Source organism: Ovis aries, chromosome 2, assembly GCF_016772045.2.
Source record: "Ovis aries strain OAR_USU_Benz2616 breed Rambouillet chromosome 2, ARS-UI_Ramb_v3.0, whole genome shotgun sequence".
Taxonomy (NCBI): Eukaryota; Metazoa; Chordata; class Mammalia; order Artiodactyla; family Bovidae; genus Ovis; species Ovis aries.
The window spans coordinates 232,365,400-232,391,838 of NC_056055.1; the positions used below are offsets into that span (position 1 = coordinate 232,365,400).

General features: G+C 38.1%; 1 protein-coding gene across 15 annotated transcripts in view; it reads left to right on the forward strand.

The window, feature by feature from the left end:
- Positions 1–311: 311 nt before the first annotated feature.
- LOC101121244 (nuclear body protein SP140-like protein) overlaps positions 312–26,439 on the forward strand; it is a 93,677-nt gene continuing 67,549 nt past the window's right edge. For all 15 annotated transcript variants that reach the window (XM_012148287.3, XM_042244383.1, XM_042244384.1 and 12 more), the window contains exon 1: positions 312–441. In XM_012148287.3, the coding sequence (XP_012003677.3) occupies positions 410–441 (32 nt within the window). In that variant the 5' untranslated portion in view covers positions 312–409. The remainder of the gene's footprint in view (positions 442–26,439) is intronic.

Genomic DNA, 26,439 nt, shown 5'->3' on the forward strand with positions numbered 1-26,439 from the left:
CCTGAGAAGGCAGAAGCCTGCAGACAGCTGGGGTCACGCAGATATCATTGTTGCCTTTGCACAAACAGCTGGACCCCTGGGGGCTGACCCAGCCGCTCCCTTGGCCCTCCAGGCCCTGAGTGTCACTCCTTGTCTTGCATCCCTGGGACCACATGTCTTGATGGCTGGAAGCACCAGGGAGCTGCAGGTAGAGGGAAGGAGCCAGTGTCTGCCCAGCGCAGCTCACTGGCAAGTACTTTCACTTCTGTTTTCCGCTCCATGGGCGGAGCCGCCAGCCCTGGATGAGACCCAGAGCTGACTTCCTGCTCGGCGCTCAGGGCTCCGGCAGCCTCTCCGGACCCAGGCTGGGGAGGCTGGAAGAATCAGAGGCCAAGCCCAGGCCCAGGCCCAGGCCAGGCTGGGCGGGAAAATGGCTGGAGAGGGCAGAGAGCTCAGCACCAGGTCAGTCTTTCTCCCTCTTCCTTCCGCCTTTCCCTGTGGCCACACTGCTGTTCAGTGCTGTCTTTGGACTCTGCACCGAACCTTTGCTTTCCACCTGGTGCAGGGGAACCTTTGCCTGCCATATAAGGCTGGCCAGGAATGTGTGCCGAGGAGATGGGATTTCGAGCTGCAGCAGGGCGCCTGCCGGTTGAGTCCTGCTGCCACACACACATGACTGCTTGTTTTGCAGCTACGGCTCCGCTGGCCGGTCTGCCTGAAGGCGCCTTGTCCTTTATGACGCTTTATTTCCTCGTGACCCCAGATTACTCTCATTTCCCTCTTGTCAGTTCTACCTTTGCATAGATCATTTCAAAGAAGGTAGTTTAGAAAACACGAAATTCAGGGTAAACCCCTGACTTATTTTGAAACCCTGGGTGGTGTGGGCTCACGTCTGTCCTATGAGTGACACCTCTGTCAGCTCTGGATATAATCTCATTTCTGACTGGGGGTCCTGGGCTCCTCCTCCAGCCATCCTGAGCAAAGAAACAAAAGGAAGAGAAATGCCTCAAACTGCCCAGGGCTAGCACAGGCTGAGTAATTTTATGTTTGGTTTCATTTTCTATTCTGGAACAGGTTACATCTCTACAAGGAAAAAAGTCGTGTTTCTATCTTTCTCTAGTAATGGATCAGAAATAACATTACTTAATATTTTAAAATTTTAATTTTTTTAATACAGAAGAAATACATATGCAGTCTGGCTCATAAAATTTCAAACAATACGGAAGTAGAGAGAGGGGAAAAGTCCTGTTCACCACTCACCCCCTCGCAGCTTCCAATCCCGGTCCTGTTAGAGTTGTAGGCATAACCCTCCAGATTTGCATTTATGTATATAACTCATTTTCCTAAATACATAATGTGAGCCCTGTTTTTTAAAACATGGAATTATATTGTAAATGCCATTTTGCATTTTCACTTAGTTTAGTAGTGAAAATCATAGAGATCTTCTTAATAATCATGGGCTTGCCTTATTCCTTTTAACAGCCACATATAATACTATTCTATGGAATGGACACACCATAGTTTTATGTTGTTGTTTGTTTATTTCTTTAATTGAAGTATAATAGTTTTACAATATTGTGTTAGTTTCAAGCGTACAGCAAAATAATTCAGTTGTACATATATGCGTATATATGTATATACACATATTCTTTTTCATTCTTTTTCCATATATGTTATTACAAAATACTGAGTAAAGTTCCCTCTGCTACGAGCAGGTCTTTGTTGTTTGTCTGTTTTATATAGTAGTGTGTATATGTTACTCCAAAATTCCTAATTTAACCCCCCTCCATATGTTCCCTTTGGAAACTGTAAGTTTGTTTCCTATGTCTGTGAATCAGTTTCTGTTTTGTAAATAAGTTTATTTGGATCAGTTTTTTACATCCCACATATAAATGATAGATGATATTTGTCTTTCTCTGACTTACTTCACTTAATATGATAATCTCTGGGTCCATCCATGTTGCTGCAAATGGCGTTGCATTTTTTTCTGACTGAGTAATATTCTGTTGAATGTATATATCACCTCTGCTTTACCCATTCCTCTATTGATAGATATTTAGGTTGTCTCCATGTTCTGGCTACTGTAAATAATTCTGCAATGAATACTGGGTTGCATGTATGTTTGTGAAGTATGGTTTTCTCTGTACACATGCTCAAGAGTGGGATTGCTGGATCATATGATAGTTCTGTTTTTAGTTTCTTAAGGAACTTCCATACTGTTCTTCATAGTGGCTGCACCAATTTACATTCCCATCAATAGTGTAGGATTCCCTTTTCTCCACACCCTCTTCAGCATTTATTTGTAGACTTTTTGATGATGGCCATTCTGACTTACACCATAGTTTTTAAACCACTCCACCGTTCTACTGACAGACCTTCAGGTAATTTTCAATTGCTCACTTTTGCCAACAAGCTATGATAACAAAGATAATTTATTTCTTTATATTTTTTGCACATATACAAGTGTCTGTGTTGTGTCAATAACCAAAAAAGTTATAGTGCTGAGGCAAAGGGCACTCATATTTAATTGTTTATAGATTCTTCCAAATGCATAAGTAGCGGAACCAATATATCTTCCTACCAAAAGTTAGGCTTCCCTGGTGGCTCAGTGGTAAAGAATCCATCTGCTAATGCAGGATACGCAGGTTCAATCCTTGGGTCAGGAAGATCCCCTGGAGGAAGGAACGGCAACCCATTCCAGTATTTTTTGCCTGGAAAATCCCATGAACAGAGGAGCCTTCAGGGCTACAGTCCATGGGGTAGAAAAAGAGTCAGACACGACTTAGCGACTAAAAAACAACCCAAAATTAGACAAACCATCTCCCCACACCCAAACTTTGCAGATGTGGTGGATAAAGAGTGGCATTTTGTTAACTTCATTTCAGTTCAGTCACTCAGTCCTGTCACACCAGGCTTCCCTGTCCATCACCAGCTCCTGGAGCTTACTCAAACTCATGTCCATTGAGTCAGTGATGCCATCCAACCATCTCATCCTCTGTCGTCCCCTTCTCCTTCCGTCTTCAATCTTTCCCAGAGTCAGGGTCTTTTCAAAGGAGTCAGTTGTTCACATCAGGTGGCCAAAGTATTGGAGTTTCAACCTCAGCATCAAGTTCTTCCAATGAGTATTCAGGACTGATTTCCTTTAGGATTGACTGGTTGGATCTCCTTGCAGTCCAAGCTACTCTTAAGGGTATTCTCCAACACCACAGTTCAAAAGAATCAATTCTTTGGCACTCATCTTTCTTTATAATCTAACTCTCAGATCCATACATGACTACTGTAAAAACCATAGCTTTGACTAGACGGACCTTTGTTGGCAAAGTAGTATCTCTGCTTTTTAATATGCTGTCTAGGCTGGTCATAGCTTTTCTTCCAAGAAGCAAGCATCTTCTAATTTCATGTCAGCAGTCACCACCTGCAGTGATTTTGGAGCCCCCCAAAATAAAGTCTCTCACTGCTTCCATTGTTTCCTAGTCTATTTGCCATGAAGTCACGGGGCTGGATGCCAGGATCTTAGTTTTCTGAATGTTGAGTTTTAAACCAACTTTTTCACTTTGCTCTTTCACTTTCATCAAGAGGCTCTTTAGTTCCTCTTCACCTTCTGCCATAAGGGTGGTGCCATCTGCGTATATGTCATTACTGACATTGCTCCTGGCAATCTTGATTCCGGCTTGTGCTTCATCCAGCCTGGCGTTTGGCAGGATGATGTACTCTGCATATAAGTTAAATAGGCAGGGTGACAATATACAGCCTTGACAGACTCGTTTCCTGATTTGGAACCAGTCTGTTGTTCCATGTCCAGTTCTAACTGTTGTTTCTTGACCTGCATACAGATTTCTCAGGAGGCAGGTAAGGTGGTCTGGTATTCCCATCTCTTTAAGAATTTTCCATAGTTTGTTGTGATCCACACAGTCAAAGGCTTTGACATAGTCAATAAAGCAGAAGTAGATATTTTTCTGAAATTCCCTTGTTTTTTTGATGATCCAACAGATGTTGGCAATTTGATCTTTGGTTCCTCTGCCTATTCTAAACCCAGCTTGAACATCTGGAAGTTCACAATTCACTTACTGTGGAAGCCTGTCTTGGAGAAATTTAAGCTTTATTTTACTAGCACGTGAGATGAGTGCAATTGTGCTTTGAAGTGAAGTGAAGTGAAGTCGCTCAGTCGTGTCCGACTCTTCGCGACCCCACGGACTGTAGTCTACCAGACTCCTCTGTCCATGGGATTTTCCAGGCAATAGTACTGGAGTGGATTGTCATTTCCTTCTCCAGGGGATATTCCCAACCCAGGGATCGAACCTGTGTCTCCCGCATTGTAGACAGACGCTTAGTTTCAACATTTTTGGCATTGCCTTTCTTTGAAACTGGAAAGAAAACTGAACTTTTCTAGTCCTGTGGCCACTGCTGAGTTTTCCAAATTTGCTGGCATATTGAGTGCAGCACTCTCATAGCATCATCTTTTAGGATTTGAAACAGCTCAACTGGAATTCCATCAGCTCCACTAGCTTTGTTTATATTGATGCTTCCTAAGGCCCATTTGACTTTGCATTCTAAGATATCTGGCTCTAGGTGAGTGATCACACCATCGTGATTATCTGGGTCATGAAGATTTTTTTTGTACAGTTGTTCTGTGTATTCTTGACACCTCTTCTTAATAACTTCTGCTTCCATTAGGTCCATACCATCTCTGTCCTTTATTGCGCCCGTTTTTGCATGAAATGTTCTCTGATTTTCTTGAAGAGAATTATTGTCTTTCCCGTTCTATTGTTTTCCTCTATTTCTTTGCATTGATTGCCGAGGAAGGCTTTCTTGTCTCTCCTTGCTGTTCTTTGGAACTGTGCATTCAAATGGGTATATCTCCTTTTCTCCTTTGCCTTTAGCTTCTCTTCTTTTCATAGCTATTTGTGAGGCTTCCTGAGACAATCATTTTGCCTTTCCTTTTCTTGGGAATAGTCTTGATCACTGCCTCCTGTACAATGTCATGAACCTCCCTCCATAGTTCTTCAGGCACTCTGTCTATCAGATCTAATCCCTTGAATCTGTTTGTCACTTCCACTGTATAATCATAAGGGATTTGATTTAGGTCATACCTGAATGGTCTAGTGGTTTTCCCTACTTTCTTCAATTTAAGTCTGAATTTGGCAATAAGGAGTTCATGATCTGAGCCACAGTCAGCTCCCGGTCTTGTTTTTGCTGACTGTATGGAGCTTCTCCATCTTTGGCTGCAAAGAATATAATCAATCTGATTTTGGTATTAACCATCTGGTGATGTCCTTATGTAGAGTCATCCCTTGTGTTGTTGGAAGAGAGTGTTTGCTATGACCAGTGCATTCTCTTGGCAAACTCTGTTAGTCTTTGCCCTGCTTCATTTTGTACTCCAAGGCCAAATTTGCCTGTTCCAGGTATCTCTATCTCTTATTAATTTGATTCTCTTAATTACATGAAAGATTGAAAAATTTTTGTGTTTTCTATGATTACTGGTTAATTTATTGCCAATGTGAGTTCAGATGATTGTTCTTTCTTTAACAATAAGAATTTGCTAAATATTCTGAAAGTTATGAATATACTTTTCTTGCCTTTTAACTTTGCTCATGGGGACTTTTTCTTTTTTAATATAAATTTATTTATTTTAATTGGAGGCTAATTACTTTACAATATTGTATTGGTTTTGCCATACATCAACCTGAATCTGCCACGGGTGTACACTTGTTCCCCATCCTGAACCCTCCTCCCACCTCCCTCCCCATACCATCCCTCTGGGTCATCCCACTGCACCAGCCCCGAGCATCCTGTATCATGCATCCAGACTGGACTGGTGATTCATTTCATATTTGATATTATACATGTTTCAATGCCATTCTCCCAAATCATCCCACCCTCTCCCTCTCCCACAGAGTCCAAAAGACTGTTCTATACATCTGTGTCTCTTTTGCTGTCTCGCATACAGGGTTATCATTACCATCTTTCTAAATTCCATATATATGTATTAGTATACTATATTGGTGTTTTTCTTTCTGGCTTACTTCACTCTGTATAATAGGCTCCAGTTTCATCCACCTCCTTAGAACTGATTCAAATGTATTCTTTTTAATGGATGAGTAATACTCCATGTGTATATGTACCACAGCTTTCTTATCCATTCATCTGCTGATGGACATCTAGGTTGCTTTCATGTCCTGGCTATTATAAACAGTGCTGTGATGAACATCGGGGTACATGTGTCTCTTTCAATTCTGGTTTCCTTGGTGTGTATGCCCAGCAGTGGGATTGCTGGGTCATATGGCAGTTCTATTTGCAATTTTTTAAGGAATCTCCACACTGTTCTCCATAGTGGCTGTACTAGTTTGCATTCCCACCAACAGTGTAAGAGGGTTCCCTTTTCTCCACACCCTGTCCAGCATTTATTGCTTGTAGACTTTTGGATCGCAACCATTCTGACTGGCATGAAATGGTACCTCATTGTGGTTTTGATTTGCATTTCTCTGATAATGAGTGATGTTGAGCATCTTTTCACATGTTTGTTAGCCATCTGTATGTCTTCTTTGGAGAAATGCCTGTTTAGGTCCTTGGTCCATTTTTTGATTGGGTCATTTATTTTTCTGGAATTGAGCTGCAGGAGTTGTTTGTATATTTTTGAGATTAGTTGTTTGTCAGTTGTTTCATTTGCTATTATTTTCTCCCATTCAGAAGGCTGCCTTTTCACCTTGCTTATAGTTTCCTTTGTTGTGCAGAAGCTTTTAATTTTAATTAGGTCCCATTTGTTTATTTTTGCTTTTATTTCCAATATTCTGGGAGGTAGGTCACAGAGGATCCTACTGTGATTTATGTCAGAGAGTGTTTTGCCTATGTTCTCCTCTAGGAGTTTTATAGTTTCTGGTCTTATGTTTAGATCTTTAATCCATTTTGAGTTTATTTTTGTGTATGGTGTTAGAAAGTGTTCTAATTTCATTCTTTTACAAGTAGTTGTAAAAGACCACTTTTCCCAGCACCACTTGTTAAAGAGATTGTCTTTACTCCATTGTATATTCTTGCCTCCTTTGTCAAAGATAAGGTGTCCAAAGGTGCGTGGATTTATCGCTGGGCTTTCTATTTTGTTCCACTGATCTATATTTCTGTCATTGTGCCAGTACCATATTGTCTTGATGACTGTGGCTTTGTAGTAGAGCCTGAAGTCAGGCAGGTTAATTCCTCCAGTTCCGTTCTTCTTTCTCAAGATTGCTTTGGCTATTCGAGGTCTTTTGTATTTCCATACAAACTGTGAAATTATTTGTTCAAGCTCTTTGAAAAATACCTTTGGTAGCTTGATAGGAATTGCATTGAATCTATAGACTTTTTTCTTATTAAAGCTTAAACTTCAGGCATAGACTTCTTATTCTATTGATTTTTTAAAACAGATTCACCCTTGTTATTTGGAATAAATAAAGCCATTCAGAAAGTTACTGATGAATTCCATGTGCGCTGTCTTTAACCATAGCCCTTGTGCTCTTAAGGTGATAGATTCAATTCTACCTTTACGGTAAGGTTCTCTTCTAGTATATCCAAAATTATTTTCTTTTTCAATTTTTGGATAAAATTATTCTTTCATTGTAGCAGTTTTAGCCTTCATAGCATTTATCTGTCTTTCAACTTTTATATCTTTAGCATTTTGCTTTCTGCTCATACTGGTTGTCTCAAACTTTTCTTCATGAGAATTATTTAATATTTAGTAATTTCTGGTTTCTTGTTTTTTTTTTCCAAGTTGACTGTGTTTATTTGGGGGATCTTAATTTGTTTCTACAGCTCTCCTAACTTGAAACATTTTGTTGTTTTATCCCCTCACCTTCGTGCTCTTTATTGTTTAGGTCTTTGTGTGATGCTCAGTGCTTTGAGGATGTTTTCTTCATCCTCTGGGTTATCTTTCCAGAGTGATTCTGTTTGCAGTTTGGTTTCACGCGCTGTTTAACTTTCTCGTTCATGCGCCTGCCATGGATTTACAGCCCATTTCACTTCGACTTGACGTGCACAGCTCGCTGGTCACCCACAGTCTTAAGTTGAGTAAATGTTTTTGTTTTTTTACCCATATTTTCTTTAGGTATCTGAGACCAAATAACTTCCTGTCTGATAAAGCGTCTACTTTAATTCTTGTCAGTTTCAGTTTGAGAACCCTGTGATCCGTTAAACCATCCCTTTCCCCACTGATCTGCTGTGCTCCTCTTCTCATTAGTCAAGTGGCCATATCTGCAGGGTGCTGTTTAAGTGCTCTCTCTTCTCTGCCATTGACCTATGGCAGGCTTTCCTTACGTGTCTCCATACCATCATGGAAACAAAAGCTTCACATGAACTCCTGAAAATGGTAGAGTAAATCTTCCCATGTTCTTTTCTTTTTCCAAAGTGTTTTGGTTTTAGCATTTCCAAATCAGTTTGTCAAAATCTTGTTGAGTTTTTGTTTAGGATTGTGTTGAATATGTAGGTCAATATTGTCTTCTATGTCATTATATGGCATTTGTATGTTATTAATTTTAAAATTTTTCTAATAAAATTTTCTGCCTAGAAGTCTCACACTTCTTCTGCTAGATTTATTCATAGATACTTGACATCTTTCTGCAATTATACCTATGTAATTTCAAAATCAACTTACTAACTGCTTGTTACTAATATATAAAAATAAATGGAAACTTTGCCAAAAAATTCTAATAACTTGTATGGAGATATATACTTTTGTATGGACATAAATTTATGAAACATATACACAATGATGGCTTTGTTCCTTCTAATCTAATCCTTATTCTTCCTACCTCTCTTTCTAGCCTTTCTGTGTGGGCTAGGACTTTGGGTATGGTGAACACAAGTAGTAGCAGTAATCATCTCTGTTTTGATTCTAGTTCCAAAGGGAAGGCCTTTATCATTCATTGTACAATTATGAATGATGTTTGATGTAGGTTTTCTTTTTTAATAAAAAGGCTTACACAGGTTAAAGAAGTTTTATACTTGACATCTGACACTTTTCATAAATGAAGTGTTTGTGGCCCTGTTTTCTCTTGTTTCTGCCAGTTCTCACACACAAATTTTATTTTTTAAGTAAACTTCTTTTTTGGAATAACTTTATATTTACAAAAAAGTTACAAAGGTAGTACAGAAGTTTCTAAACCCTGCACACCCAGTTTCATATCCTGTGATGTTACCCTCTCATATTATTGCGGTACACCTACCAAAACTAAAAAACCCCATACTGTTAGGTTATTCAGTTCAGTTCAGTCGCTCAGTCGTGTCCGACTCCTTGCGACCCCATGAATCACAGCACGCCAGGCCTCCCTGTCAATCATCAACTCTTGGAGTTCACTCAAACTCATGTCCATCAAGTTGGTGATGCCATCCAGCCATCTCATCCTCTGTCGTCCCCTTCTCCTCCTGCCCCCAATCCCTCTCAGCAATAGGGTATTTTCAAATGAGTCAACTCTTCGCATGAGGGGGCCAAAGTATTGGAGTTTCAGCTTCAGCATTAGTCTTTCCAATGAACACCCAGGACTGATCTCCTTTAGGATGGACTGGTTGGATCTCCTTGCAGTCCAAGGGACTCTCAAGAGTCTTCTCCAACACCACTATTCAAAAGCATCAATTCTTCTGCACTCAGCTTTCTTCACAGTCCAACTCTCACATCCACACGTGAATACTGGAAAAACCATAGTCTTGACTAGACGGACCTCTGTTGGCAAAGTAGTATCTCTGCTTTTCAATATGCTACCTAGGTTAGTCCTAACTTTCCTTCCAAGGAGTAAGCATCTTTTAATTTCATGGCTGCAATCACGATCTGCAGTGATTTTGGAGTCTGACACTGTTTCCACTGTTTCTATTTCCTATGAAGTGATGGGACCAGATGCCATGATCTTCATTTTCTGAATATTGAGCGTTAAGCCAACATTTTTACTCTCCTCTTTCACTTTCATCAAGAGGCTTTTTAGTTCCTCTTCACTTTCTGCCATAAGGGTGGTGCCATCTGCATATCTGAAGTTATTGATATTTCTCCCAGCAATCTTGATTCCAGATTAGGTTATTAGGTTACTATTAACTAAAGATGGTGGCTCAGACGAGAAAGAATCTGTGTGCAATGCAGGGGACCCGGGTTTGATCACTGGGTCTGGAAGATCCCCTGGAGGAGAAAATAGCAACCCATTCCAGTATTCTTGCCTGGAGAATTCCACGGACAGAGGAGCCTGGAGAGCTACAGCCCATGGGGTCGCAAAGGGTCAGACATGACTGAGTGACTAACATCAACACTAAACATACCTGACTAGAGCCCAGACTTTTTTTGTTTCACCAGTTTTCCCACCAGTGTTCATATTCTGCTGCAGGACTGAATCCCGGGCACCGCAATGCATTGAACTGTCCAATCCCCTATTCTCTTCTGGTCTGTGACCGTTTCTCAGTCTCTTCTCATCTTTCATAACCTTGACAGTTTGAAGAGCACCAAGCAGGCATGTGGTAGAATGTCTTTCAAGTTGGGTTGGTCTTGATGTCTTCCTCAGAAGTAGGCCGGGGTTACAGGTTTTATGAAAGAAAACCACAGAGATGAAATGTCCTTTTCATCACATCCCATCAGGAAACATGTCAACTGACTTATCACCAGGGGTGTTGACACTGATCATTCGAATTAGGTGGTGTTTGCCAGGCTTCTCCACCTATCAAGTTACTAGTTTTTTCCTTTTTATGCTCTATTCACAGGATTATTTTGCTTATATAGCTGGTTATCTTGGACTATATACTAGCACTGTATTTGGAAAATTATTTATAGGTAAAATTTGGGGCCGCAGTGAAGGTACGAAACTTTGGAAAGGATTTCTGTTTGTTACATCCGGGTGCTTCAAGGCACCCCCTCTGGAATCTCTTAGGTACAAGCTCAGAGACTGAGAGAACCTGGGGGAATCCAGGTGATTTCACCAGGAATGCAATTCAGTAATTCCAGAGCTGTTCCTTCTTCTCTTTATTCTCTCTATGAAGATATCAAAGTCAGGAACTGGACTCCCATTGGACTCTGCACCCTGTGTGGACTCTAGACTTTATTTCTGTCCATCTCACCTCTTAAGGCTCTCATACCTGAGGTTCTGATTTTCTGGGATCAGCAAATACCCTCAAATCATAAGTGTCTCTATGCTTTGTCCCTCCCCCTTTGCTTTTGCTGGCAAATCCTTACTGCAGTTTCATCTCTTCAGTGATTGATAACATTTTAAAATGCTCTTTCCAACTCCTAAGTTTTTTCAACAGAACACTGTACTGCTTGTGGGAGCTGGTGGGAGACAGATGTTTTGAATCCTGCTCCACCACACCAGAAACTCGCTGTCATTGATTGAAGGATTGATTAATTGGTTAACTGCCAGTTTTCAAAGTCTATGGTTTGAGGTTTGATGGTGACTCATGAAGTTTCCTCTGACTGCTTCTGAGATTTTTCTCTTAGCATTTAAACAGTAGTGAGCCTAAATTTGTTTGCCTTTTGCTTTTGTTTTGCATTTATCCTATTGGCGTTTTCAGTTTCTTTAATTTGTGACTTGATGTCTGCTTTAATTTGTGACTGATCACTTTTGGAAAACCTTAGCCATTATCTCTTCAAATATTTCTTCTGCCCTCCCCCCAGCTTCTTCCTCTCTCTTTCCAGGACTGAAATGATTATACTAGAACTTTGGCAGTTTCTCACATATTTCATGTTTTTCTGCACTTTCCCACTTTTTAAATATCTGTACCTTGGTTGCATATCTTTTATTTAGCTGTCTGTCTTCTAGTTAGCCAGTTCACAAATTTTGCCTTTTTAATTCGATCTTCTGCTAAATCCTGCTATTGAATTTTTAATTTTTTAAAATTGAAGTACAGTTGATTTATACTACAATATTAGTTTCAGGTGTACAACAGAGTGATTCAATATTTTTATAGATTATACTCCATTTAAAGTTATTATAAAGTAATGGTTATATTTCCCTGCGCTGTATAATATATCCCTGTTGCTTATTTATTTTACACAGGGTAGGTTTTGTCTCTTAATCTCATATCCCTATCTTGTCTCTCCCTACTTCCCTCTTCTCCCTGGTAACCATTAACTTGGTCTTTATATCAATGAGTCTGTTACTGTTTTGTTATATATATCCGTTTGTTTTATTTTTTAGATTCCAGGTACAATGGATAACACAGAGTTTATGTCTTTTTCTGACTTATTTCACTGAGCATAATACTCTCTAGGTCCATTCACAGTGTTGCAAATGGGAAAATTTTTAATGACTAATACTCTGATTGGTGTGTGTGTATATTTCATCCTATTTCATCTACTAATGGGCACTTAGGTTGACTCCATGTCTTGGCCATTGTAAATAATGCTGCTATGAACCTTAAGGTGCATGTATCCATGTCCATATACTCATGTCTACCAAGGTTATCCTCCTTGTGTCTTTTTTCAAAGCACCTTTCATATACTGGGCTTCCCTGGTGGCTCAGACGGTAAAGAATCTCCTGCAATGCAGGAGACCCGGATCTGATCCCTGGGTCAGAAAGATCCCCTGGAGGAGGGAATGGCAACCCATTCCAGTATTCTTGCCTGGAGAATCCCCATGGACAGAGGGAGCCTGGCAGGCTACAGTCCATGGGGTCACAAAGAGTCAGACACAACTGAGCAATTAAAACTTACTTCATATACTCAGAATTCTAGCCACATACTCCTATATATTATACTAATGCTTGATTCATTCATCCACAAATATTTCCTGACACCCTATTCCCAGCACTTAATTAGGTGCTGGAATATAAGGGTGAGTAAAGCAGACCAAGTCTCTGACCTAATGGAGATGACATTCAAGACAAAGAATAAGCAGATGAACAAATAAATTTATAATTTAATGACAGAAGGTAGTAAGAAAAAAAAACCTATAGGGTACATGAATAGGGTGTAATGGAAATGTTTTCTAAGAGGCTAGTATTGATATTTAATGGAAGTCATGAATGAATGAGTGAAAAGCACCACATAAATTCCTGAAGAAATGGTCCAAGTAGAGCAACAGTCAATGAAAAGTCAGGTATAGAAACATGCCTGGAATGTAAGAAGAAAACTTGGCGATTACAGTGCCAAAAGGCAGTGATCCAAAAGGAGTAGAAAAGGAGACTGGAGAGGTACCAAGAGATAGATCATGTTGTTTCTCATAGGTCACGGTCAAGAATTTAGAATATAAATTGTGGGGGTCAGGGGAGGGTTTTTCAATAGAGTGAAATAATAGAATTTCAATTTCGAAAAGATCTCTATTGGTATTTAGAGTTTGGAGAACAGCTGCAATATGACATGAGTGTAAACAAGAAGACTAGTTGGTGGTCATTGCAGTAGCCTGGTATTATTGTGGTTGGGACCAGGTTAGAGCAGTGGATACAAAGAAAAGATGTGGGATACTGGATATGTTTCTATAGTAAAGTGAAGGACTGTTGAAGATGGATAAAACATTAGGTATGGGAGGAATAGAAGTGTCATAGAAGACTGCAAAGGTTCTAGCCAAAGAAACTAAAGGATGGAGTTGTCATTTACCTAGAGGGCAATATTATGTAATGATTAAAGGGTCTAGACTCTGGTCCAAAGCCTCATTCTGTTCTTTCGTAGTTATGTGGCCTTGCAGATATCTCTTAACATCTCTGTACACCTGTTTCTTCATCTGTAAAATGGGATGATAAGAGCATATACCTCATGGGGGCTGTTTTATGTATTTATTAAATCCTATCGATGGAAAAGTTAGAAAAAAAGTATGTTTCAAGATGTGGCTCAGGTCTGCAATCAGTTCCTACATGGCTAAGTGTAAAAAGCCTGCTGGCATCATCATAGTGGAGATTATTGTTGTTGTCTTTTAATCACTGTTATGTCCAATTCTTTGCAACCCTATGGACTGCAGCATGCCAGGCTCCTCTCTCTATGGGATTTCACAGGCAGGAATGCTTGAGTGGGTTGCCATTTCCTGCTCCAGGGGATCTTCCTGACCTAGGGATTAAACCCACATCTCTTATATCAGCAGGCAGATTCTTTACCACTGAGCCACCAGGAAAGCCCAAACATGCCTACTCTGTTATCAATGTTCCCCAACAGACTGGTACATTTTTTACAATTTTATGAACTTACATTGACGCTTCACTGGTGCCTCAGCTGGTAAAGAATCCGCCTGCAATGCAGGAGACCTGGGTTTGACCCCTGGGTTGGGGACATCCCCTGGAGAAGGGAAAGGCTACCCACTCCAGTATTCTTGCCTAGAGAATTCCATGGACTGTATAGTCCATGGGGTCACAAAGAGTCGGACACAACTGAGCAACTTTCACTTTCAACCTACACAGACACATCATCATCACTCAGAGTTCATAGATTACATGAGGATTCATCCTTGTACACTGCTGTTGCTGTTCAGGCACTAAGTCATGTCCAACTCTTCGTGACCGCATGGACTGCAGCATGTCAAGACACTCTTTTACTATCTCCCAGAGTTTGCTCAAATTCAAGTCCACTGTGCACTGTGGGCTTAGACAAATATATAATGACATGTGACCACCATCACGGTATCATAGAGAGTCATTTCTCTGCACTAAAAATGCTCTGTACTCTGCCTATTTATCCCTTCCCCGAATCCCTGGCAAGAACTGATCTCCTTACTGTCTCCCTTATTTTGCCTTTTCCAGACTATCATATGGTTGGAATCATACAGTATGTAGCCTTTTCAGATTATCTTCTTTTACTTAATAATGTGTATTTTCTTTTGGCCTGAATAGTATTCTCTTCTCTAAATGTACCGCAATTTATTTATCCATTCACTCCCTGGGGGACATTTTGGTTGCTTCCAAATTTTGGCAATTATATATAGATTTTAAAAATTTATATATAATTGGCATATAATGTTATATTAATATCAGGGGTATATCATAGCAATTTGATATTATGAAATGATCACCACAATAAGTCCACTTAACATTCAGTACCATACATAGTTACAAATATTTTTCTTGTGATGAAAACTTGAAAATATACTTTCTTAGTATTTTTAAGCATACAGTACAGTATTATTATCAATAGTCCCCATGCTCTGTGCTGCAGTAGTTTCAGGCCTTACAGTTAAGTCTTTAATGCATTTTGACTTAATTTTTGTATGTGGTAAGAGAGATCCAATTAGGTTTCTTATCCCTTCACTCTGTGAAGCTGGCTACCACCTGGGCTTCCCCAGTGATTCAGTGGTAAAAGAATCTGCCTGAAATGCAGGAGATGCTGAGAAGACCAGGATCCAGTTCCTAGAGTGGGACGATCCCCTGGGGAAGGAAATGACAACCCACTCCAGTATTCTTGCCTGAAAAATCTCATGGACAGAGGAGCCTAGCAGGCTACAGTCCATGGGGTTTCAAAGGGTTGGACACGACTGAGTGACTAAACGACAGCAATATACATCCACACCTCATCTTCAGAAGTGTCTGCTCAACGTGTGTTCAGCGTCCGCTTAACGTGTGTTCAGTGTCCGCTTAACATGTGTTCAGTGTCCGCTTAACGTGTGTTCAGTGTCCTTCCTTCCTTCCATTCTCTCATCCTTGCTTTCTGCCATATCACTTTCTGACAGATGATCTCATGTCAGAAGGACATAATGCAAGTATGTTCAATCTGCCAGGTTTAACCAGAAGCACAGAAAGATGTTCTAACCTGTCCTGTCCTAGAATTCCTGAGATGATTCTTATCTGGTCATATCACACTATGTTTTCATCTACCCTTGGACCGAGCTCACTAATATCTTATGAGGGGATTTAATAGTACATGTTTATAACCAATATTAACCTACAGTTATCACTTATCTTGTGTTTACCTGGATTTGATAGCAGAAATGTGGCAGCCTCATGATGATTTGTGGTGATTTAAATTTTTTTTAACTTATTTTAATGATTGAAGACAAATATGTTCTGATCTTTGAAGGATGACTGGAAATTTCTCATTAAACTCTTTGAAACCGATTTCTGGGAGGGAAATGAGGAGAGGGCAGGCTTAGGACAGGTCTGGAAGGATATTATACATTTCTCCTATTCATTTTAGTTCTATTTATTTCTCAAGTTTTCTCAGTTTTGATCATTTCTATTTTCTTAAAAAGTAACAATTTTTCCTAGATTGTCAATTTATTGGTAGGAAATTATATAAGAATTTCTTTTATAAACTTTTAATCTTTTCTTTAACTAAAGACATGTCCCTTTCCTTATTCCTAGCATTGTTCATTTATGTCTTTTCTTTCATTTTCTTGATCAAATGTTCTATTTTGCTGTTCTTATCCAAGAACCTTTTGATTCTTTTGGTTCCATTACACTTATTTTTTGTTTGAGATTTAATTACTGTTTTTAAAAATAATATTTATAAAAAATTATATTTATATATTTTTCTCTTCTTTATTCTAGTCTTTGGCTTTCTTGGGGGATTATGTTGATTTCTTATTCTAACACCTTGATTTAAAGTTTAATTTACTTTTCAATAGAGGAGAAATATCGTATGACATCCCTTGTATGTGGAATCTAAAAAAGAAGTTATACAAATGAACTACTTACAAGACAGAAAAAACTGACAGACTTAAGAACGTATGGTTGCCAGGAGGAAAGGCTGGGGGAAAGGATAGTTAGGGAGTTTGGGATGGGCATGTAAACACTGCTGTATTTAAAATGGATAACCAACAAGGATCTACTGTATAGCACAGGGAAGTCTGCTCAATTTTATGTGGCAGGCTGGATGGGAATGGGGTTTGGGGGAGGATGGATATGTGTATATGTACATACGTGTATATGTATGGCTGAGTCCCTTCGCTGTTCATCTGAAAACATCACATTTTTAACTGGCTACCAGTTCAGTTCAGTTATTCAGTTGTTCAGTTCAGTAATTGGCTATACCCCGATACAAAATAAAAAGTTCAAAAAAATCAAGTTTAACTTAGTATATAGTGTTTCCTATTTTTTAATAAATGCATTTTAGGCCATGAATGTTCGCCTTTGTGCCGCTTTGAGTATGTTTGTGGTTTTGTATGTATTGTTTTCATCAGCGTTTATTGCTCAACCATGTGTAATCTATATATTTTTAAAATTTCATTTCATTTTGTTTATTTATTTACTTCTGTCTGTGCTAAGTCATCATTGCTGCATGTGGGCTTTCTCTAGTTGCAATGTGCAGACTTCTCATTGCAGTGACTTCTCTCCTTGCGGAGCACGGGCTCCGGGCACTCAGACTCAGTAGTCATGGGGCACCGACTTGTTGCCCCTTAGCATTTGGGATATTCCCGTGGCCCTTGCATTGGTAGGCGGATTCTTTAGCACTGGACCACAGAAATCCCTGTAATTTATATTTTTATTTTCTTTTTAACTTTTTTTAAAAAATTGGAATATGGTTGTTTTACAATGATTTGTTAGTTTCTGCTGTACAGTGAAGTGAATCAGCTGTATGTACACATATATCCCCTTCCTCTTGGACCTCCTTCCCACCCTCCCCACAGCCTACCCATCTAAATCATCACAGAGCAAAAGCTGAGCTCCCAGCTAAGGACTGTTGAGGAGCTTTTTTTTTTTTTAATATAAATTTATTTATTTTAATTGGAGGTTAATTACTTTACAATATTGTATTGGTGTTGCCATACATCATCATGAATCCGCCACAGGTGTACACGTGTTCCCCATCCTGAACCCCCCTCCCTCCTCCCCTCCCGTACCATCCCTCTGGGTCATCCCAGTGCACCAGCCCCAAGCATCCAGTATCATGCATCAAACCTGGACTGGCGATTCGTTTCATATATGATATTATACATGTCAATGCCATTCTCCCAAATCATCCCACCCTCTCCCTCTCCCACAGAGTCCGAAAGACTGTTCTATACATCTGTGTCTCTTTTGCTGTCTCACATATATGGAATTTAGAAAGATGGTAATGATAACCCTGTATGCGAAGAGGAGCTTTGAAATTTTCTCAGAGGATGATTAGGAAAGGTCTTTCTTTGCCTAGTTACTTATTCTGATCTTTTCACATATGATTAAGATTTTTTCACTTAATAGTCTACTGTTATTTCTTTTGTAGTCTAATACTCGTCATCTTTGAGGCTTCTCCGTGTTTGAAAGACAGTATTGTGTAATGATTAATAGTGTAGTAGCTAACACCAGATAGAGGAAGGGTAGAAGGTGAAGGGATAGGTACAAGATTGCGAGGGATGTTTTGAACCCCAGGTCTGCCATTGTGGAGGTAGGGCAGCCTGAGTTTCCTACCTGTAGAATGTTGCTGTTCAAAAAAAGTACCCATTGCATGGGAGAGTTAAAGTGTGTTAAACCACATACAGGAGAAGGCAGTGGCAACCCACTCCAGTACTCTTGCCTGGAAAATCCCATGGACGGAGGAGCCTGGTAGGCTGCAGTCCATGGGGTCGCTAAGAGTCAGACACAACTAAGCGACTTCACTTTCACTTTTCACTTTCATGCACTAGAGAAGGAAATGGCAACCCACTCCAGTGTTCTTGGCTGGAGAATCCCAGGGACGGTGGAGCCTGGTGGGCTGCCGTCTATGGGGTCGCACAGAGTTGGACACGACTGAAGCGACTCAGCAGCAGCAGCAGCAAACCACATACAAAGCCCTTAGAAGAGTGCTAATAGTGAGCATTCAAAAATACCAAATGCTTACTTACAAAACAGAAACAAAGATATAGAAAACAAACTTTTGGTTACCAAAGGGAAAGAGGGGAAGGGATAAAATAGGGAGATAAGGATTCACATATAAACACTACTATACATAAAATAGACAACTAATGAGAACCTACTGTATAGCACAGGGAACTCTGCTCAGTACTCAATGCTCCTTAGCTTTGTAATTGTTCGGTGTATCTATTCCAGTCCCTTGGGTTTGAATCCCATTGAGTGGTTTCATTCACATGCCCCTTAAAAATAGAATATAACTGGATTTTGTTTTCTACTCTACATACATATTTCTATACCTTGTCAGTTTTTACATTAAAATTTATTTTGACCATTAGTGTGTTTGTATTTATTCTTGCTATTATTCGTGCTTTGTGTGCATAAGGTACTCAAGAAAAATCGAAGGACAAAGCAGACAAAATTCCTATGCTTCTGGCATATGTATTTTGGGAGAAAATAGTCAGAGAATAAGATAATAAGCACTAATTAAAATAAATAAGTTATTTAGTATGTTAGGGAGTGATAAGGACATGGACAATAAAAATAGAGCCAGATTAAGAGGTTGTGAGTATGTAGTTCGGGTGGGAGGGCTGTGGTTGTGGTTTTGAGTAGGTTGATCAAAACGGTCCTAATTGAAGTGACACAGAATAAGGATTTTAAAAAGATGAGAGAGTCATTCATTATATAAATGTCTGGACAAAGAACATACCACATGGAGGAAAGAGCCAGCATCTCATTCCTAGAACTGTAGTATGCCTGGTATAGTCAAGAAAAAACAAAGAGGATGGTGAGTTACCCCAGACAGAAGTGAGATAGAGGAGAGGAGAGAAGGGCTGGATCATTTTAGGTCCTCTGAGCATTGTAAGGACTTGGCTTTTACTCTGGGGAGAAGTAGGGAGCCATTGAAAGTTGTGGAGCTTTTTATATGCATAATGGTGCTTTTATTTCCACAGGATAATTTCCAACAGTAAGATGGACTTCTGGGTCAATCTATGTGTCTTAAAATTTACTAAATATTGCTAAATCTTTTCTGAAAAGGCTATAGCAATTCTTGCTCATTCCAGCAATGCATGTATGTTTCTTTGAATCTTCTCCCACATTGCAAGGCCATTTAAGAAGTTATTTTTGCCAATCTAAGGGGTGAAAAATGGTTTCTCATTACCATTTTAGTTTGTATGTATTCATATGTTTATTGGAGGCTTTTACTGTCTCTTTTCTAAACTGTTCAAGTCCATTTTCTTTAGAATTATTTGTCATATTTTATCAACAGGCTGGAGCCTTTGTATATCATATATATTAAGCCTTTGTCATATTGGTTGAAAATATATTTATACATTGTATTTTAATGTCTATATTGTTTTTTACATTTAAATGTATTACATCTTTTTCTACTTTCTTCTTTTAAATTAATTGTTATTGGGATAGAGTTGATTTACAATGTTGTTAGTTTCTGCTGTATAGCAAAGGGAATCAGTGATACATATCCACATACCCACTCTGTTAAATTATTTTCCCATATACTAATAGGTCATTACAGAGACCTGAGTAGAGTTCCCTGCGCTATACAGCAGGTCCTTCTTAGTTATCTAGGTTCTTGGTGGCCCAGTGATAAAGAATCTGCCTGCCAGTACAGGAGATGCAAGAGAAGTGAGTTTGCTCCCTGGGTTGGTAAGGTCCCTTGAGTAGAAAATGACAACCCACGCCAGTATTCTTGCCTGGAAAATTCCACAAACAGAGGAACCTGGTGGGATACAGTCCAGGGTGTCAGAAAGAGTCAGACACGGACTGAGTGACCAGGCATACACACAAACACACATTAGTTTTCTACTGTATACAGTCATTTGTATATGTTAATCTCAATCTCCCACTTTATTCCTCCCCTCTTTCCCGGCATCGTGTTTATTTTCTACATCTGTGACTCTGTTTCAGTTTTGTAAATAAGTTCATTTGTACCATTTTCTTAGATTTCACATATAATTGATATCATATAGTAGGTTATCTTTGTCTGACTTACTTCACTCAGTATAGCAGTCTCTAGGTCCATCTATGATGCTGCAAATGGCATTATTTTGTCCTTTTTAATGGATGGGTGATATTCCATTGTGTATATGCACATATATGTACATACAAATGTGTGTGTATATATATATATATATATATATATATATATATACTGCATTTTCTTTATCCATTCCTCTGTTGATGGATGTTTAAGTTGCTTCCATGTCCTGGTTATTGTAAATAGTGCTGCAATGTATGTTTTCAAATTATGGTTTTCTCTGGATATATGCCCAGGGGTGGAATCACTAGATTATATGATAGCTCCATTTTTAGTTTTTTCAAGAAACCTCTGTACTATTCTCCATAGAGGCTGTACAAATTTATATTTCCACCAAGAGTTGCATTCTCCACACCCTCTCCAGCGTTTATTATTTGTAGATTTTTGATGATGGACATTCTGACCAGTGTCAGGCGATACCTCAAGATGGTTTTGATTTGCATTTCTCTAACAGTGATGTTGAGCCTCTTTTCCTGTACCTTTAGGCCATCTGTATGTCTTCTTAGGAGAAATGTCTATTTAAATCACATACAATTTCGATGGGATTACAAGCTGCAAGTGTACCACACTTTTACAATAATTTTGGAAGGATTGACATTTTAAAGTTATTATGCTTTCCTGATTGGAAGCAAGTTATATTATCTCTATATATTTAGATCTTGTTTTACTACCTTCATTAAGATTTTATATAAATCTTATATTTTATATGAATCAATAATAAGATTTTATAGTTTTTCTTCATATTTTCAGGTGTTTATACACACATATATACTTGCTATTACATTTGAAATATTGCTTTATTTCTTTTCAATTTATGGTGTTCCAAATAACATCTATAAATTTTGTTCATGCACATTGGCAAATTCTTTTTCTAGTTCTTATGGACTTTAGTTAGAACTCTGGGGTTTCTATGTATGTATGTTTTTAGCATTTATACCAGTCACTTCATCTTCTTATCAAAACTTCTAAAAATATGTACATATATAGTATACATATAACAATGATGGTAATAGTAGGCATCCCTGTCTTTTTTTCTATTAAAATTATTTCATCATTTCAATGTCTATGGTAATATTTGTTATTTTTGTAGACTTAATATTGTGTTCAGTATCTGTATATTTCACGTAGATTTTACAAAATGGCTGTTAGGTCTTAAGAAATTACCTTTTAAAATTATTATGGATATATTTATATACTTTTTCTCCTTTTGTTTGTTGAGGTAATAAATTGCATAAAGAGATTTCCTGACGCTAAACTATTTTTACTCATTCTCACTGTACTATTTCCCATTTTCTTCCACTTTTTAAAAAAATAACCTCTAAACCACAAAATATCATCTTTGACCCAACAGAGTAATTTTTGTTTTGTTTCATAAACCTCTGGGTGGTTTATTTTCCTTACTATGCAGTCTATTTAGCTTCTACTGCTTATAACTTTTTGTGACATCATTTATGTTCAAGACTGTGATCTGTATTGATCTGCGTTTAAAGGACACTGGAGGGAAATGTTCTGTTTTCAGGTTATAAGATTAAATAATAAAATATTTTTGCTAATTTATCCAGAGCTTATATATTTTGATCATTTTTAAATATGTGAAGAGTCAAAAGCTAGAAGTGAACTGTTTCTCAATATTCATGAAACCTTTGCCCCATTATTTGTCTTTTGAATTTTGCTTTGAATTGGGTATTAATACCTTTATTTTTTGTTTTGTTTATATTTGAATACCATAACTTGCCTATATTTGATTTAACAAATTTTGTGTCACTTTTTTTGTCTCTTGTTGGATTCTATTTTTGATCCTGTGCCTTTCAATATAATTTTTCATTTACATCTAGTGTTCTTAATGATACATTTTTCATGCTTTTTTCTTAGTTTTTAGAATTCTATTGTTTTTCTTGTTTTGTCTTCTCTAAAAATTCAAACAATATTTCCATTTTATGTTATCTTTTAGTGCTTCACAAGGCTCTGTAAGAGTCTGATTTCACTCAACCAGTGGTTACTTTCAGCTTTTCAAAATAATTTAAATCTATATTTCTATATTTTTAGTGTTGAATTTGAAATCATATATTCAAAATTTTCATATTTAAAAGAAATAATACAAATTTTCCTTTACCAGTGAAGTCAATACTGTTTGTTTATATAACTCAAAATTTTACATCAAACCAGTTACAGTTATGTTTTTATGCCAAGTTAAATTTGTCTCCTTCTAGAATAATTTTGTTTATTTCGATTCTGTATATATTTTGTTAGATTCATACCTAAATATTTTAAATTTCAATTAAATTAATTTTTAAAATACTTAGATATAAATCTAATAAAATACATACAGAATTGCTCCATGGAAGGAAAGCTATGACAGATCTAGACAGCATATTTATAGGCAGAGACATCACTTTGCTGACAAAGGTCCATCTAGTGAAAGCTGTAGTTTTTCCAGTAGTTGTGTGTGGTTGTGAGAGTTGGATCATAAAGAAGGCTGAGCATTGAAGAACTGGTGCTTTCGAAGTGTGGTGTTGGAGAGGCTTGAAAGCCCCTTGGACTGTAAGGAGATCAAACCAGTCAATCTTCAAGGAAATCAACTCTCAATATTGACTGGAAAGACTTCCGTATCAGCTTGGGAGGCCAAAGATGAAGCTCCAATACTTTGGCCACCTGATGTGAAGAGCTGACTCATTGGAAAAGACCCTGATGATGAGAAAGACTGAGCAGGAGGAGAAGCGGCGACAGAGGATGAGATGGTTGGATGGCATCACCTACTTAATGGATGTGAGTTTGAGCAAACTTAGGGAGATGGCGCAGGACAGGGAAGCCTAGCATGCTGCTGTCCATGGGATCGCAAAGAGCTGGACACGACTTAACGACTGAACAACAGCAAATACCTAAATATTTTATATTTTTGGTGCTATTGTAAATGGTGTTGTCTTCAGTTCAGTGCTCAGTCGTGTCTGACTCTTTGTGACCCCATGAATCGCAGCACGCCAGGCCTCCCTGTCCATCACCAACTCCCAGAGTTCACTCTAACTCACGTCCATCGAGTCAGTGATGCCATCCAGCCATCTCATCCTCTGTTGTCCCTTTTCCTCCTGCCCCCAATCCTGCCCAGCATCAGAGTCTTTTCCAATGAGTCAGCTCTTCGCATAAGGTGGCCAAAGTACTGGAGTTTCAGCTTTAGCATCAGTCCTTCCAAAGAAACCCCAGGGCTGATCTCCTTTAGAATGGACTGGTTGGATCTCCTTGCAGTCCAAAGGACTCTCAGGAGTCTTCTCCAACACCACAGTTCAAAAGCATCAATTCTTCGGTGCTCAGCTTTCTTCACAGCCCAACTCTCACATCCATACACGACTACTGGAAAAACCATAGCCTTGACTAGATGGACCTTTGTTGGCAAAATAATGTTTCTGCTTTTCAATATGCTGAATAGGTGTTGTCTTACTGCATTTCAAATTCCAAATTTGCAATGCTGGTATATACAAAAGCAATTGATCTTTGTCCAGCAACCTTGCTATACTTAACTATTAGTTTCAGATTTTGTGCGCATGTGAATTTTGGGGATTTTATACATAGACAAACATCTTATCTGCAAACAAAGTTAGTTTTATTCCTTCCCTAACTCTGTACCTTGAATTTCCTTTGTTTCTTCTTCTTCTTCTTCTTCTTCTTTTTTTTTTTTTGGTGCTAGCTGTGCCTTCCAGCACAGTATTGAATAAGAGTAGTGAAAGAGGGGATCTCTCCCTTGTTTCTGATCCTAGGAAGAAAATGTGCAGATTTTCAGCAGTAAGTATGATACTAGCAACAGAGTTTTTATTAGATTTACTTCCTCATTTTGAAGATGTTCCTATCTCTAGTGTTCTAGGGAATTCTACATGAAAAAGTGATAGAATTTGTCAAATGACTTTACTGCATCAATTTAATAAGATCATTCAGATTTTTTTCTTTTACCTTGATTGATATCAAATGTTACATTGATTGATATCAAATATTGAACCAGCCATGCATATCTGAAATAAGTTATACTTGGTCATGCTGTAATTTGCTAATACTTTCTTGAAAATTTTTACATCTATGTTCATGAGAGATATTGACATGTAGCTTGTCTTTATCTGCTTTGGGTATTGCAGTAGCTCTGAGCTCATAGAAGAAATTAAGTGTTCCTTCTGCTTCTATTTTCTGCACAAGAATGTGGAAAATTGGTATCATTTCTTCCTTAAATGTTTGGTAGGATTAACCAGTGAAATTCTCTGGGCCTAGTACTTAGTTTTTTCAAAGTTATTAATTACTAATTCAATTTTGTAATGAATATAGGCCTATTTAAATTATCCATTTCTCCTTGTGTGAGTTTTGGTAGTTTGTGTCTTTCTAGGGTTTGGTCAATTTTATTTATCAAATTAGTGGGAATAGATTTGTTCATACTAATCCTTTGTTATCCTCTTAATATTCATAAATCAGTTGTGACAATCCTACTGTCATTTCTGATATTGGTAATTTGTGATTTCTTTCTCTTCTTTTCCTTAGTTAGCCTGGGTAGAAGTTTATCAATTTTATTGATCTTTTCCAAGAACAAGCTTTAGGTTTTGTGGAATTTTCTCTTTTGTTTCCTATTTCCAATTTCATTGATTTTTGCTCCTTTATTTCGTTTCTTCTACTGTTTTAGGCTTAAGCTTTCTTCCCCCACATTCCAGTTGGAGAAACATATTGTTGATTTTACATCTTTCTTCTTTTCTCAATGGAATGTATTTCTTTGTAGTCACTGCTTTTTCAGCATCCCGCAAATATTGATAAGTTGTGGGTTTATTTTTATTCAGTTCAAAATATTTTAAAATTTCTCTTAAGACTTCTCCTTTGACTTGTGTGTTACCTGAATGTATTTTTAACTCTCCAAGAATTTGGGGGAATTTTTCATTTCTTTCTGTTATTTATTTGTAGTTTAATTTCCTTTTGTCTAAGAATGTACTTTTATGATTTCTATTCTCTTACATTTAAGATGTGTTTTATAGCCCAGAGTGGATTCTCTCTTGGTAAGGGTGATTATTCCATGTGATCTTTTTTAAAATTTATTTATCTTTTAATTGAAGGATCATTGCTTTACTGATTTTTGCTGTTTTCTGCCAAACCTCAACATGAATCAGCCAGAGGAGTATGTATATTCTGCTGTGGTTGCATGGAGTATTCTAAAAGTATCAAATAGATCAAGTTGATTGGTAATGGATGTTCAGGTCAGCTATATTCTGATGGCTTCTCTACCTGCTTGATCTACAAATTACTTTACAGAAAAAAAAGGGGGGGCTGTTTGTGTATCAAACTGAAATAGTGGATTTGTCTATTTCTGTCACTGTTCTATCAATTTTTACCATACACAATTTGATGCTATGTGTTTACCATGTGTAAATAACATATTAAGGATTGTTATGTCTTCTTGGAAAACTGATCCCTTTGTCATATGTAATGCTCTCTTTCTCTTAGTTAGTATTTTTTTCTTGTCCTAAAGTCTTTTTTTCCCTGGAAATAATATAGCTACTCTTTCTTTTGATTAGTGTTGACATGGTATCTCCTTCTCCATTCTTTTTTTAAGATTTTTTTTTTTAACTGTGGACTATTTTTAAAGCCTTTATTGAACTTGTTGCAACACTGTTTCTGTTTTGTGTTTCAATTTTCTGGCCATGAGACATCTGGTATTTTAGCTCCCTGACCAGGAATTTAACCCCCACCCTCTACTTGGAAGGTGAAGTCTTAACCACTGGACCACCAGG